General features: G+C 31.5%; 1 protein-coding gene across 2 annotated transcripts in view; it reads left to right on the top strand.

Annotated features, from left to right (window-relative positions):
• The window catches only part of LOC142332043 (transient-receptor-potential-like protein), a 190,276-nt gene that overhangs the window by 36,565 nt on the left and 136,808 nt on the right, over nt 1-16,903 (top strand). For both annotated transcript variants that reach the window (XM_075378148.1, XM_075378147.1), the window contains exons 5-6: nt 3,776-3,918; nt 9,121-9,322. In XM_075378148.1, coding sequence (XP_075234263.1) covers nt 3,776-3,918; nt 9,121-9,322 — 345 coding nt within the window. The remainder of the gene's footprint in view (nt 1-3,775; nt 3,919-9,120; nt 9,323-16,903) is intronic.

Raw genomic sequence — 16,903 nt, 5'->3', positions numbered from 1 at the left:
CTATCAGCGCTAGGAACGGAGGCGCTGGTATGGGATGATAATAAGGCGGATGTATGCTCCTACGGAAGTCAGGATGTTACATAAGAGTCATGTTTCAATTATCTAAAACTATACTTTAGAAGCAGCTAAGTTTATTTTCAATAGAAAAAAGAAATAATTTTAAGAACTTCTCAAAAGCGGATTTTTTCTTGGAAATGAATTATGTTAATTTTGATTCTTCTTGGGTAATCTAAAGGAAAGTCCGAATATATGTATAGCTTTGCTAGTGTATGTTTCTAGTGGTGTAGGAATCCTTTTTGACCGAATTTGATAATTTTTTTATCGTTGAATTATCGGTTTTATAACTAAAAATTGAATTACAATTGAGGAAGTTAAAACTGAACCTTAACGAGTTAAACACAGCTACAACAAATAAAATATTATGAATAAAATGAAAATATAAATTAATTAAAAAATGTATATTTATATATTAGCAAAATTTTACATATTTACCATATTTTTACAAAATAAGTTCGAAGTGAGAGCCTTTCGCAGCGATTTTCGTTTGTGTTAGAGTGATAATATTGATACAGAGGATGAAAGGAAATTGTAATTTTTTTAGGGCGTGAAAATGACATGATTGACCGGGATTCGAACCAGGGACCTCCATATGAAAGGCCGAGACGCTACCAATCGCGCCATGGAGGCTGGCAATCGATAATCACCTGACGTAAAACGTTGATATCAATGTCGTCGATTTCTTGTTGAATTATCACCTTCAATTATATCGATAGTGAAGGGTTTCGATTTGTAAAACTTTTCATTCAAATAGCCTTTACATTTAAAAAAAAAATAAATAAAATGAAATTTTTAATAAATGAAATTCAATCCACGGGGTTGGTCTACTGTTGAACTCGATGTCATAAATCAGCTGATTTCGAAGTCGAGATTTCTAAGGTTCAAATATTAGTAAAAGTGATCTGCTTTTATTCGGATTTGAATAGTAGGTGGTGGATACCGGTGTTCTTTAGTGGTTGGGTTTCAATTAATCACACGTCTCAGGAACGGTCGGCCAGAATCTGTTCAAGACTACACAATTACCGGTACATTTATATTACACTGTCACTAACGACTTTAATTGTTGATGCTATCATTAATAAATACATAAAAATAATATATTTTATTTATTTTTCTATAAAGATATTATTTTTTAATTATTATCTATTACAGTCACAATCTCTTTTTTGATTATATTTATTATTTCTTTTTTTCTTGTATTTTATCACTATTTAGGATTGAAAAAAAAATTTAGTTTTAAATTTTACATAATTGCTGGGTAGTAATATCGTTTTTCAATTTATCAAAATAAAAGCAGGTAAAATAAATTATGTACTTTTATGATTATATTTTTACGACTACACCAGAATGTTTATAATGGAAATAATTTTTAAAAACACAAGTTTTTAATAATTATTTATATATATATATATATATATATATATATATATTGTTCTTTAATCGTATAAGTACTTAAACAGACAAGTAAGCTTGTTGAACAACTTTTAGTTGTTTTAATTCTTTAGCAAACAAAAAAAAAATTTATATGCAATTTTATACGATATTATAACCTGAATAATTTAGTTTACATTATTATAAATGATACCAGTTATTTATAACTATACTGCATTCGAAAAGTAGCTGTGCATTATGCTTTAGAATTATGTGGTGCATTCTAATCTTTCGACGTTAGGTTGGTAGCCCTGTTGGTTAGTTATAAGAGCAAAATATCGGACTGGCTACCGCATATAAAGCTATAAGAAAAGAACTGAGACTTTTTTTCCTACAAAGTAACGTGTGTTCCAGAATTCCACTTCTTGAAAGATCATCTTGAATGATCTTTAGGTTTCACCTTACAGATCCATTCCATACCAGAAGACTAAATTATTGTCAATGATTTAAACGTTTTATTGACCAAAATTCGTTTGGTATCCTCAAGATTACATTTTTTTACAGATAACGCATGGTTTCATGGGAGAGTATATAAATTTTCAAATACGACTGTAATTGATAACTAACACCCCATGAATTACACGAACAAAGCGAAAATTTGATTCTAGATCGGTGTGAGCAGAACGCAGATTGTAGCTTCTATCTTTTTTGAAAATACGATTAAAAAATTATAGTTATCGTGCTGTTTTAAGTAACTTCATTAGTCAGTTAATATAAATGGAAATCAACCACGGTCGGTTCCAACAAGATGACGTCACAGCTCACAGGTCAATGACACTTTTAAGAAATATCTTTGGTGAACGAATCATTTCAAGGGGTTTGTTGGCTCCATCGTCCGATCTGAGTCCCCCACATTGACGATTGACAAACTAAAAACAGCAATAACGGCATACCTACGAATATTGCAGTACATTAGCCGGTTAAAATGTTTGAAAGTAGATTAAAACGGGTGCAGTATTGTATTTATGTTGCAGATCATTTTCAACAGGTTTTGTAGACTATCCCGGTTACTGTAACATCCGCTTCTATAAAATAATGAAATAAAAATTCAAAATAATAATTACGAAACTTTCGTCAATAGACTTCCATAAGTCCACTGCACAGCAACATTTCGAACTCTCTGTAAATAAGATTTGCGTACATTAATTTTAGAAGGTAAATAATCACTAGTTTTATTAAAATCCGTTTCAACAGCCACCTGATGTACTAATATTGAATCGGCAGTCAAAATCAATCGTATCGATAGCTACATCTTATCAATTCATCTGCCCTCCTCAAGATTTTCCCTTTGTATTATACGATATACATAGAAATATTCATACATAAATACATAAAAAAAATAGAGAAATATATGAATTTAAGAATGGAATATCGTACTGTCACCGACTTAGGTCTTTGTATAAAATTTCACCACTGTATGACGTCAGGAAATGAGTTTAACTACGGTTGTAAGATTTGAGGACACGGTTAAACCACTGTAAATTACAGAAAAGTATGTAAAAAGAAATATACGCAACCAGACATTGCAGACGAGTGGATGCTTCATCATGACAATGCCCAGTGTCACACGGCCATTTCCATCAGGAAACTTTTGACCTCAAAACGCATTCCTACGGTTCCTTAACCCACCTCTTCACCTGATATGAGTAACGTTTTCCTTTTCCCGAAATTGAAACGTGTCTTAAAAGGACGTCATTTTGGAATTCTGGAGAACATTCAAAAGACTGTTACCGACCGGTTAAAAGCCCTACCAGTTGAAGCCTTCCAGCGAGAACAACGACTTCGCCAGTGTATAGCTGCCTAAGGGAACTACTTTGAAGGGAATAATATTGTTGTTTGAAAAAAATAAAAACTTTGGTAAGTAAAAAGTCAGTCTCATTACTTTTCTCACACATCTCGTATATTAAATTTAAAATATTTAAGAGCATCAAAGTCTTAAAGTTAAAGTTAACGTCTAAAGAAAAAGAAATCGAAATTGATAAATACGTATTTTATAAAGGAAAGATGAAAAGGAAAGTCGGGATTACAGCTTTATAACAGGAAGGACAATCAGAAATCAAAAACTCTTAACGAAAAGCTAAAATAAAATCGAGTAATCAACTGAACAGATACGATGAAAATAATTAACATATTGAAAGAAAAATAAAATGATTTAAAATATTTTTTCCAGGTTTTAGACAAACAAATAGATAAGAAATAAATAATTTCTATACCGTTTACGAATTATCAATTAATTACGATGACAATTTATTAATAATCTATTTTTTCGTTTATTTTTGTTTTACAGAGTTGGGAAAAAGTTGATAAAACTACAACAACATTTACATCTGATATAACACCGTTAATATTAGCGGCACATAAGAATAATTATGAGATTTTGAAAATATTATTAGATAGAGGAGCAACTTTACCGATGCCACATGATATCAGGTAAATAATTCTTCATTTTTACTCTTAACTATGACTCATAAATAGATTTTTACACAATTTAATAAATTATTTTTAAAAAATTATTTATTTCTGTTCATAATTATACATAGTTAAATTACGATTATTAAAATGAAGCGATAAAGCCAAACAGCTATTTCCTTTTAGTAATAAATAAGTCATCCAAAGACTGTAAAACTTTCCCAGCGGTATCCCTTATGGGCGATTACACAGTTAAATAAAATTTGTTTAATTTTTAAAAAAAATTTTAAATATTAATAAGATTAATTAGCCGCTTTTACGAATGAAAAATTCAAACAATATTTTGTATTGTGAAGTTAATAATTTTTTTTTATAAAAAAACTGACAATACAATTCATTCTGATACACGGCTTACGTTCGCAACTTAATTTAAAATATTTATAATTTTATTTAAATACAGAGTGATTCAGGAGGATAGGCCAATACTTTGACAACTCATTCTAGAGGATAAAAATAAGAAAAAAGTTCATATAAACATAGGTCCGAAAACGCTTCGTTAACGAGTTATACAGAGTGAAAGATTTCGCCCGAGTTTCAGTTCCTCCGGGTAAATTAAGGCTTTCTGAAATTCAGAGAAGGTCAATTAAGGGGCAAATTCAATTGTTTCTTATGGTTTTTGAGCTGGGAAATCTAAAACAAATAGGTCCCAGAACTGTACCTCTCTTAGTTTCTAATATATCCCATGTAAAACGCCAAAAATAGGGTCAAAAACACATTTTTTTTACGTTTGACGTACAATAACGTTGTTAAATTGGCAATAAATCATACATTTTTTAAACATTGTAGAGAATTTAATTATAAGAAGTTTGATGTAAATAATGTCAACAGAAAACAAATAAAATTTTAAACATGTCGACTTTTATTAACAACAAAACCGACGAAAACTTAGAAGAAAATGTTACAAAAAAAGAAAACAGATGTGTCTAGTAGTTACAATAATTATAGACCTACGGATGACAAGTTGACAACACAAATTTTTTTCATCACAGTTTGTTTAAATACTACTCATTGTTGTTAGTTAATTGTGGTAATGTGTTAAATAACCTTTCGCTGATCAATCGTGTTTGCAGAATTACGTCGAATTCTTATCGTAAAAACTTTTACGTAATGAATTTATTATATTGCTGAAAAATTTCCCCTTAGGAAACGAATTGAAATGTATTACCAACTTGATGGAGCTCCTACACATTTCACTAATGAAGTAAGGCAATGTCTTGATGAAAAGTTTGCTGGTCAATGGATACGACGTGGAGGGCCGGTTAATTGACCGCCGAGATCCCCAGACCTCACACTGTTGGATTATTGTTTGTGGGGATGGTTGAAAAATGAGGTTTACAAGAAAAAAGTAGACACACGCGATGAACTGATTGCTCGCATTCTCAACGCTGCAGCTATAATCAAAGAACGCAAAGATACCGTTAGACTGGCAACAGAAAATCTAGTACAACGCGTGAAAAGTGCATTGACCACGGTGGCATTTTTTAAAGTTATTAAACCACGTGAAATACTACTTGTAGCAGCATTTTATCATTATCATAAAAAACAGTAAGTCTTCTTTCTTCCTCCAGTTATTTTCTACTGTACATAAAGAAAAAGTTTCTTCAATCTGTTAAAAATTAATCTGTTTGGTTGTTAATAAGAGTCAACATGTTTAACATTTTATTTGTTTTCTGTTGACATTATTTTCATCAATCTTCTTGTAATTAAATTCTCTACAGTGTTTAAAGAATGTATGATCTATTGCCAATTTAACAACGTTATTGTACGTCAAACGTAAAAAAATATGTTTTTTGACCCTATTTTTGGAGTTTTACATGGGATATCGTAGAAACTAAGAGAGGTACAGTTCTGGGATCTATTTTTTCGATTTCCCAGTTCAAAAACCATAAGAAACAATTGAATTTGCCCCTAAATTGACCTTCCCAAAATTTCAGAAAGCCTTAATTTACCCGAAGGAACTGAAACTCGGGCGAAATCTTTCATCCTGTACAACTCTCTAACGAAGCGTTTTCGGACCTATGTTTATATGAACTTTTTTCTTATTTTTTGGAGGTACTAGCGGCAACAGTCGGCACTAACTGAACTTACGTAATTTCACAACTTACATCGAACAAATTTCGCTTGTACGATGTGTAGCCGCGAGACTTAAATACACCGGGTACCGTGTCAACCCGGCGATCGAATTACTTTTGTACAGTTTAAATATTATTCATTTATTTAATTCTACCACACATAGCAGACGTCACAAAATAGCAGACGATTACAATAGTATTTTTTTGGAGTGGGCTTGCAATTTTGGAAAAAGTTTTTCTTTAAAAAAGTATTCTTTATTTAGGCGAAATATTTCTTTATTTAGACCTTAATTAGGCGAAATCTCGAGATACTAAGGGTGACTATTCTACGGCCTCAACCCCTTTACCTTTTAAGTTAAAAATGTAATGGCATCAATGCCTCATATATAGAAATAATCTGACCACGTTTGATCGAAATCGGTCCAGTAGTTCTGGAGATATAGGTGATTTAGAGACTAACACAGAACACGCGTACACACGTACATACGAACATTAACATCCGGAAAATTTCCATCCGGTTTTTTGGGTTCCTTAGGTGTGAAAACGTTAAGATCCGGTAAAAACCACATATGCCCAAATTAAACCGATACTTAATAAGAAAGTTATAGCGATATTTCGTTTTTTCGAAAAAGCCCCCCACCCCCCATTTTAATTACCATTGTCTGATTTTTGGCCGTTAACGAACTCAGCCTATATTTTCGGACAAGTTATTTTTAAGGAAAAATTTGAAAGTGATTGGCGCAAAATTACGACAGTTATCGTGTCCACAAGAAAATGATAATCTTTTGAGATTACGGTGGTTTTGGGGTTTGGGGTATGTGAAACGCGAAGATATGTCGAAATTTTCCGAAGTCGAATCATGGTACCCATTACATTAGAGATAGCTTTCTTATGAAATCTACCTAAAGCATTAGACTATCCAAAAATATAATGAAATTAACTATTTTGTAATTTGGGGGTTTTTACCCATTTACAAAAAATTAAAATTGGTTAATTAATTCGGTTTTAAAAACAAATATTTTACGTAAAAATAAAACCAACACAGTAACTTATTTTTAATTATTAAAGATCTTTTACTGATTTTTAATATAAAAGTCCATTTAAATCCACGATCTCGTTTATATTAAACATCGGACCTTTACTTTTTAAATACCACTTCCTTATTTTCAAGTCATTTAAATATTAAATGATGCGTTGATATTAAAGTGTAAGCTACCCTGTCCTATTCATATTGTACTATAACATAATATTAAATTAGAATTTATTTTTCATATCATAATTTGTTACAAGCGTGTTACACGTTTATTATTCGTATTTTTTTTATAAATTTTGTTTTTATAAGACATTATTAATATTATTCCGTTCTATTAAATGAAATGTTCTATCTCTTTAATTTTTAAACAAATAATTTAATTTTTAAATAGCAAATGTAAAATATTTTTTATTACTTTAGACAGGAGTGTTTTTTATCCTCTCCTTAGCACCGGTGAAATCTTTTACTTTCAACTTTTTTTTTTTTAATTTAATTATATGGATTTATTAATAAAATTATTAACCTCTGATTGTAAAGAAAATATTACAATAAAAAATAACTCAATAATGACAATAAAAAAAATCAGAAGTTATAAGTGAAATAAATTTTATTTACTTTTCATTAAAATGAAAAAAAAAATAATAATAATAAGAAATGCGACTCAGAACACTCGTTTATAATTATATTTTGTAATATGTCGACATTATAAAACAAAATATATATACGTAACCTTTTACTTGAGGGTTACTATCTTTTTTTTGTTTACCTCTCGGAACTACTCTAAGATATTACTATAAGGATGATAAGTATGAATGTAAATGAAGTGTAGTCTTGTTCAGTCTCAAGTCGACCATTCATGAGATGTGTGGTTAATTGAATCCCAACCAACAAAGAACACTTGTAACCAGTATCTAGTATTCAAATCAGACCAATAAAAATAATTTGTACAAATTAAAATAATAAGGTGTTGTGATCGCGAAAAATTTCAGTTTTCAGATTTCAACGGAAATTTCCATTTGACCATCCTTGAATCCATTTTCGGCGTAACGTCTGTACGTACGTATGTATCTTGGAGAACTCAAAAACGATTAGGCGTAAAATGTTGAAATTTTGGTTTTAGGACTGCTGTAACATCTTATTGTGGACCTCCCCTTTTTATTGGAATCGACTTGACCAAAAGTGTCTAATAAAGCCCAAAATCCAAAACATTTGGATTTTAGAGTTTTTCTTAACTTCTTCTTCTTAACTTTTGGACACAAGAAAATCCTACACAGATACACCACACCCACTCAAAGCAACAAGATTACCGTGTGGTATGCTGGGTCATGGTATGGCATAGTATGGGACGTGTAGGTCTTTTTTTTTATAAAATGAGAATGTGTCTACAGACACATCAGATCAAAAACTATAGAAATTTGCACAAATTATTGATTACGTTTGGTTTCAACAAGAAGGATCGACATCACAAACTCTTCGAATATCGATGGCTACTGTAAGCCATAGTTTGCAACCGCATAAATACGAGAAATGGTGCATCCCATAGTCTCGTAGGTCTGATTTTTTTGTAGGCGATTTGGATTTATGGGGTCACCTTAAAAGCAAAATGTGTAGTAGTCGATCTGATACGACAGAAGAACTGATATCCAAGATTCGAATATAAATTGCTGAAATTCTTGTTGAAATGTTGCATAGAACCATGCAGAATTTCACTACGAGAATACAGGAATTTCTACGAAGAGACGGTCCTCTCCTGGAAGATTATTTAAAAAAAATAAATTTTGTATATGTATTCATAAATGGCACGTTTTTCAGAAGAATATTTAATTTTTTAAATTTCCCTTTTACCTGAATGACACCGTATATAGTCTCTAAAATTCATTTTCTCCTTGAAAATAATGAATTTTATAAAAAAAAAAATTATATACCGAGAAAGGCAGAATCTATGTTCATTCTTAGAAAAATTTGAAAATTATACAAAAAAATGTTTAATTTTTTTTTTTCATTAAATTTATTTGAAATAATTTAAATGTATATCAATATTGTTTTTTTTTTCTTCAGATGCGGTTGTGATGTTTGTATTCGAGATTCAAATGAGGATTCGTTACGTCATTCGATATCAAGAGTCAGTGAATACCGAGCGCTGGCGAGTCCAGCATTGATCGCATTATCCTCCAGCGATCCTATCCTTACAGCTTTCCAGTTATCCTGGGAATTACGAAATCTTGCTTTCACTGAACAGGAATGCAAAAGCGAATATATGGTAATCTTTTATATTTGTTTAATACTGACCATCTGAATTGCTAAGTAAATTTATATATATATATATGTATTTATATATATATTTATATATATATCCATTCCATGGAATGGAATGCAAAGTTGGCGAAAGTTTGTTTCTCCCTTCGGATCGCAGAACCTGGACAGAGCCCCTTGCTGCTGGATGATTCTAATCGGGCGTGTTTTTTTAAAAGGTTTATTGTAAATGACGGGTCTAATTTTTACAAGTTTTGTCTTATTTAGTATTGTGTGTTTTAGTGACGGATTTAATTGCATTCCAATCCGTTGTTAAACCAGCGTTATCGAACCCATTTTATGGGCCGGCCGCGGAAGGCTAGGCTTATGCAGCCTGTCCTCCCGACGTAATTCCCCTTCAGACCGTCCACTGAAGTCCTTTCGGTGCTAACGCTTCATAGGCTAGCAGGAATACGCCACAACGGGGCACTAACTTTATGGAGGGAGCAATGCGCCCCCTTTTCCGGAGGAGTAGCAATTGCTGATTTGTGTTAATTTTTATGTAAGTTTTAAAGGAAGGGTTGTGTAGAAGCTCTTAATACGGGTCATTATGTAACAGATTTTCATTATGAAACAAATGTTAACCGATCAAAAGCCTATTCTTTTTAACCACTGACAAATCATAAATGGTTAATGCATCAACTGCCTATTTACTTTGATTTTAATCCGATTTAGTAGTTAGTAAGCTAGTAAAAATAGATACTTATATACGAATTTTAGTACTACATCGTGGATACCGGTTTTCTTTGGTGGTTGGGTTTCAATTAATCAAACATCAAAGCACGGTCGACCTCAGACTATACAAGACTACATTTCATTTACATTCATACATATCATTCTCATTTATCCTCTAATATAATACCTTCCGTAGGTTAAACAGTAAAAAGAGAGTAGTTACCAAGCAGAGGTAAATTTGAAATTATACCGATAGGTAACTAAGTTTCTATATTACACAGTTGATCCTTTTATTAAGTATGTCGAATTCTGACGAAAAAGTGTCTTCAACACCGATTGATATTAAAGAAAAGGGAAAAACGTTTTATCATCGTGCAGAATAAAAATATATGAAAAACATATACAAATTACTAAAATTACTTTTTTTGTCTTCAGTCATTTGACTGGTTTGATGCAGCTCTCCAAGATTCCCTATCTAGTACCAATGGTTTCATTTCGTTCGGTTACCCCGTACATCATACATCCCTAACAATATGTTTTACATATTCCAAACGTTGCGTGCCTATTTTTTCCTTCTACCTGTCTTTCCAATATTAAAGGGACTATTCCAGAATGCCTTAATATGTAGCCTATAAGTCTTCTTTTAAACTACATTTTTCCAAAAGCTTCTCTCTTCATCGATTTTCTGCAACAACTCTTTATTTGACACTTTATCCACCCATCTGATTTTTAACATTCACCTATAGCACCGCATTTCAAAAGCTTCAAATCTTTTCTTCTCAGGCACTCCGATCGTCCAAGTTTCAATTCCATATAAAGCGACGATCCAAACATATACTTTCAAAAATCTTTTCCTGACATTTAAATTAATTTTAATTATGCTTGTGCTATTTGGCATTTTATATCGCTCCTGCTTCGTCCATCTTTAGTAATTCTACTTCCCAAAGAACAAAATTCTTCTACCTCTATAATTTTTCTCCTCCTATTTTCACATTCAGCGGTCCATCTTTGTTATTTCTACTACATTTCATTATTTTTGTTTTGTTCTTGTTTATTTTCATGCGATAGTTCTTGCGTAGAGACTTCATCTATGCCGTTCATTGTTTCTTCTAAATCCTTTTTATTCTCGGCTAGAATTACTATATCATCAGCAAATCGTAGCATCTTTATCTTTTCACCTTGTACTCTTACTCCGAATCGAAATTGTTCTTTAACATCATTAACTGCTAGTTCCATGTAAAGATTAAAAAGTAACGGAGATAGGGAACATTCTTGTCGGACACCCTTTCTTATTACAGCTTCTTTCTTATGTTCTTCAATTGTTACAGTTGCTGTTTGGTTCATGTACATGTTACCAATTGTTCTTCTATCTCTGTATTTGAACCCTAATTTTTTTTAAATGCTGAACATTTTATTCCAGTCTACGTTATCGAATGCCTTTTCTAGGTCTATAAACGCCAAGTATGTTGGTTTGTTTTTCTTTAATCTTCCTTCTACTATTAATCTGAGGCCTAAAATTGCTTCCCATGTCCCTATACTTTTCCTGAAACCAAATTGGTCTTCTCCTAACACTTCCTCCACTCTCCTCTCAATTCTTCTGTATAGAATTCTAGTTAAGATTTTTGATGCATGACTAGTTAAACTAATTGTTCTGTATTCTTCACATTTATCTGCCCCTGCTTTCTTTGGTATCATGACTATAACACCTTTTTTGAAGTCTGACGGAAATTCCCCTTTTTCATAAATATTACACACCAGTTTGTATAATCTATCAATCGCTTCCTCACCTGCACTGCGCAGTAATTCTACAGGTATTCCGTCTATTCCAGGAGCCTTTCTGCCATTTAAATCTTTTAATGCTCTCTTAAATTCATATCTCAGTATTGTTTGTCCCATTTCATCCTCCTCAACTTCCTCTTTTTTACATTTTTGATGTAAACAAATTATATTTTTGGCTGAAGGCTCGTTTCGCCTGTGCTATTCGGCATTTTATATCGCTCCTGCTTTGTCCATCTGTAGTAATTCTACTTCCCAAATAACAAAATTCATCTACCTCCATAACCTTTTCTCTTCCTATTTTCACATTCAGTGGTCCATCTTTGTTATTTCTACTACATTACTTTTGTTTTGTTCTTGTTTTATTTTCATGCGGTAGTTCTTGCGTAGTATTTCATCCATGCCGTTCATTGTTTCTTGTAAATCCTTTTTACTCTCAGCTAGAATTACTATATCATCAAATCGTAAAAAAACTATTCTATAACCTAAAATATTAAACAAAAAACCTTGCAAATAATATCATACCTAAAATATTACTTAAAACTAATATCACAGTCGTAAACGTAAACATACAAAATATATAAAATTTAACTAAACATAAATAAAATTTAACTGAATCAAGCCAGTCAAATGACTGAATACAAAAAAAATAAATTTATCATATATTTTTATAAATTAACATCAAAATGTTAATAAAACAATATATATCAATTTTTTTATTATAATTTTTTAAAAAAAGGGCTAAATAAAAAATAAATATCTAGAGAATACTTATTAATCCTTAACTTCACTTCAAAAGATATTAATTTAAAAATGAATTGAAAAATTTTTCTATTTACTTTTAATTGAGTTTTTTTGTAAATTTATTTGCTTCTTTCAAATTTGTTTAATTTAAAGCATTAAAAAAAGCATTCTTTTAAAATATAATCTAACACAAGTATGCAATCCGTATATAAAAAAAAGAAGTATTGATAAAAATAAGAAAGTATATTTAAGGAGAAAAATGTGAAGAATATTCTACAAAATGTACATTTAAGAAATACGGAACTAGGGTATATATTATTTTTTACTTTACGTTTATATAGGTCATTCGTATAAAATTTTTAAAAAATAAAAAGAAACTAGAAGAGAGTCCCATTACTTTCCCGTTTTACCCTTCATATATTCTTATTTCAAATATGTTACAGAATTTTTAACAGACTTCAAAAAAAAAGGTTATCAATTCCACAATTTTTTTTTTAAATTATGTTACGCAATATCTTCGACGTTAGCAAACCGTTAGCTGGCATCGACTTCAAAAATAGTTATTTGTTGTAAATGCTTTTACTTTAGTTAATAAATAAATATATAATTATTTGTAAAAATATTCAGTATTATTTTTGAAGCCGGTTTTTAATTTATTTTTAAAAATTATTTTTTTAAATATTAATGACTTAAATACGCAATATTTAGAGTACGATTACAAAAAAACATCAAAATGTTCAAGAATATATCTTTGATTCCATTTGACTCTCTTATTGTCCTTCATCGTAAAAATACAACAAAAAAAAAATACAAAAATATATTTGATTACATATAAAAAATTATTTTTAAAAAAGCTTTTATTTAACCAATATTAACATCAATAAAAAAAAAGGAAACAAATTAGAAAAACCCTCTAAAAAGTAAAAAATAAGAAGAATTAAATCAAATTGAGAATTTAAAAAAAAAAATAATATACTAGCTCTACCCGTCCCGCTTCGCTGTGGCACATTGTGGTTGCATGGATGAGAAATGAGAAACAAAACAAAACATACGTTTCATAGAAGTTTAATTTTGCAATACTTGTGGATATACAATATTTTTTTTTTGTTTTTCCACTGTCTGCGTAGATATAAAGGGTATATGGTTTGCCGACTCGGGAACACGCAACATACAGTTGCCCATGTGAGAAGCAATCCGCATCTAAATCTAAACCACACAATTCTAAAGATTGACCTTGAGCTTTATTGATTGTTATTGCAAATGCCAATCGAATTGGGAATTGCAATCTTTTAAATTAAAATGGTGTATCGGTCGAGATTATGGGTATTCGAGGAATGAGGACATCTTCACCTTTGAAAGGCCCCGTTAAAATCGTTGCTTCCAATACGTTATTCATCAATTTCTTAACTGCAAGTCGCGTGCCGTTGCAGAGTTTTGGCTGATTAATATTCCGCAACAGGATAATTGTCATTTTTTGATCGAACCGTTACTAGAATCAATCTAATGAGGAATGATTTCTCAGTTCCTCCTGGCGCATCCAAGAAGAAGGTCCCCCCAACTCCGTCATTTATCATTTGCATTATGCGATCGTAAATGCCTTTCTGTTCACGCGTTAATTTGGAAATGTTTGATTGGACATATGACTGAAGATCACCGATGTTGTAACTCTGTTCACGGCGTAGATCCACATCAAATGAAGCAATCGCAGCTCGGATGGGTGCTGGCATTCCCAATCGACTAAGAACTTTATTTGCAATAGCTAAGCACTTGATCTTCAATATTTATCATTGCTTCGTTGTAAATGCCTTCTGTAAATTCCACGGTCATATTGGTATTTTCTAGGCGTACTCTATGCAAAATATCCTCACCCATATGCGATCGATATCTTTCCCATAACTCTGTGGGAGATGAAGGGAAGCAAGCGGTCAATATAAATGCGAATAATGCGCGAATTTGGTTTGGATGTGCAGTGTTACACGCGTCATTAATACATATATCCCATTGCTGGTCCTTTTCTAATAAATTCAGAGCTTGGTGAAAGGCGCAGCTCAATCACGACACGGTCACACAAAAGTACCTCGATTAAAGTGAATATTTAATTCAGATTGTATAATAATCTGAATCAGATGCAAGTGGATACGTTTTTTTTTTTTTTTTTGTTAATAAACAATGTAATTGGTAACAGGTATTGTTTCACATGTGACTGCGGTTGTCGTTAGCTAGTATGGCAAGTGTTCCCCTCGCTTCGAGCAGATGGCGCGTCACTGGTACACAGCTGACCGTAAAAAAACTGTTTTCTCGCGGTCGCGGGTATGTGACTGATGCGATAAATAGATAAAAACAATCTTTGATGCGGGTTATATATCGTGCTAAAATTTGAGCTCAATCCGTGCAGAACATTTTGAGTTATTGAAGCGTACACAAACGAACTTAACATTTTTATATATAAAGATTTGTGGGCTGCGAAAAAAAGCCCTTAAGTCGTGCGAAAAACACATCATTTTAAATGCTTACAAAAGCACAGTAATGCTTACAAATTACAGAACAATGAAACGGCGTTGATTTCAGATGTTAATAAACTGCTAACGTAAGTAGAAGTTGTGCTGTTTCAGTGTACAACGTGATTCTCGATTATGAATCTACTAATGAATTACGGTCTCCAAAGAAAACAAAACCCCGCAGGTAAATTGAGAAAAAGGTGAGATTTTGATAAAAACGCGATTCGTAAAAAATTACACGAATTTGAATTATTAGGAAATAGTTTAGCGGTGTATTATGTCCTTTGGAAGAGAATTCGGTTATTGTCTTCGACAACGCTTCTTATCATTAAACGAAAAGAATTCCAGCCCTGTTATAGAAAAACAATGATATCAAAATGTGGCTTAGTTCAAAAGGAATACTTTTTGAAGAGGTTTAAGTTAATGTTCAATCATTGCAAAGGGTTTCGCGTATTAAAAGTAATTAAAAAAAAAATATAAAACAAAAAGAAACGAATACTTATTTGTGTGGGTCAGTGTTACTATTTGTGAATTTTGTTCTTTGTTTTTACATAGCAAAGAACGCTAAATGACCAAAAAACGATTGTTTGCTCATATATATGTAAAAAAATAACCTAACAAAGGATTTTTTGGTCATTATGTAGGGATATTATTTTCTGTGTATTTGGTTATTTCGACTTTTTTTGTTTGCATAGTCTTAGGTCTATCTGGGCTATAAGAAAATTGGGTGTTTTAATTTATTTACTGTAAGTCATCCTTCTTGGTGGCTTTTCTTTTTGTTTTGGTGTTTTTTTGTTTTTTTTTTTTTTTTTTTTTTTTATTTAATAAAATACAGTTGTTTTAGCTGTTAAATATAATTCAAAGAAATTTGTTACTTAATCAGTTGTGATTTTGTTTACATTAGCAACGGCCATACGGGCTCTTTGTGATTGGTTGTTGTGTTTGACAGCGGCCATCTTGCATTGATCTGATTGGTTTTCCTTTCTTTACATTTCCAAATTAAAAATGTACAAAAAAAAAAGGTAGATAAATTTATTAAAAATATGTGAAAACAATCTTTGATGCGGGTTATATATCGTGCTAAAATTTGAGCTCAATCGGTGCAGAATATTTTGAGTTTTTGAAGCCGTACACAAACGAACTTAACATTTTTATATATATATATATATATATATAAACAAATATAAACATGCACTGAAAAGTAAAAAATAAATTATATAAATATCTAATAAATAACCAATGAATAAAAAATAAATAAATGTAATAATTATTAAATTTTTAAATATAAAGTAATGAAAATATTTGGTTAAATAAAATCGATTCCAATCCTACAATGGAATATCAATGGACTCCACCCGCAGAGAGAAAATTTACAGTTTCTAATCAATCGATTCAGTCCTTCCCTGATATGCCTGCAAGAGACTAATTTTAAGGATAACCACTACGTAGTTCTGAAAGGTTACAATGCCGTTCTCAAAAACAGGTTGGATGTCTCCCACGCCAGGGGTGGTGTAGCTATCTTCATTAGTGATCAACTAGCCTATAGAGAAATTAATCCGTATACTAGCCTTGAAGCTATAGCTGTGACTTTGACGCTTGCTCCTGGAACGATTACAGTATGTAATATCTATCTCCCTAGCAGTCGGAACTTGTGATGCGTGATGCTGAACTCAGTATACCAAGAACGTCTGGATTGATTGGTAAGAAACGTATTCCTTGGTGGAAAAATGAATGAAAATTAGCGATGCAACCGTCAAAGAATGCTTTTAACATACAAACGGCAACGGAATGAAGCAACCTTTGTCGAATATAAAAAACGACCCTCGAAGGCTAGAAAGGCATATAAAGATAATAAA

The sequence above is a fragment of the Lycorma delicatula genome, chromosome 11 (genome assembly GCF_047948215.1).
Source record: "Lycorma delicatula isolate Av1 chromosome 11, ASM4794821v1, whole genome shotgun sequence".
Classification (NCBI taxonomy): domain Eukaryota; kingdom Metazoa; phylum Arthropoda; class Insecta; order Hemiptera; family Fulgoridae; genus Lycorma; species Lycorma delicatula.
Note: the sequence above shows the minus strand (reverse complement) of the source record. Positions and strands in the feature narration are given on the sequence as shown.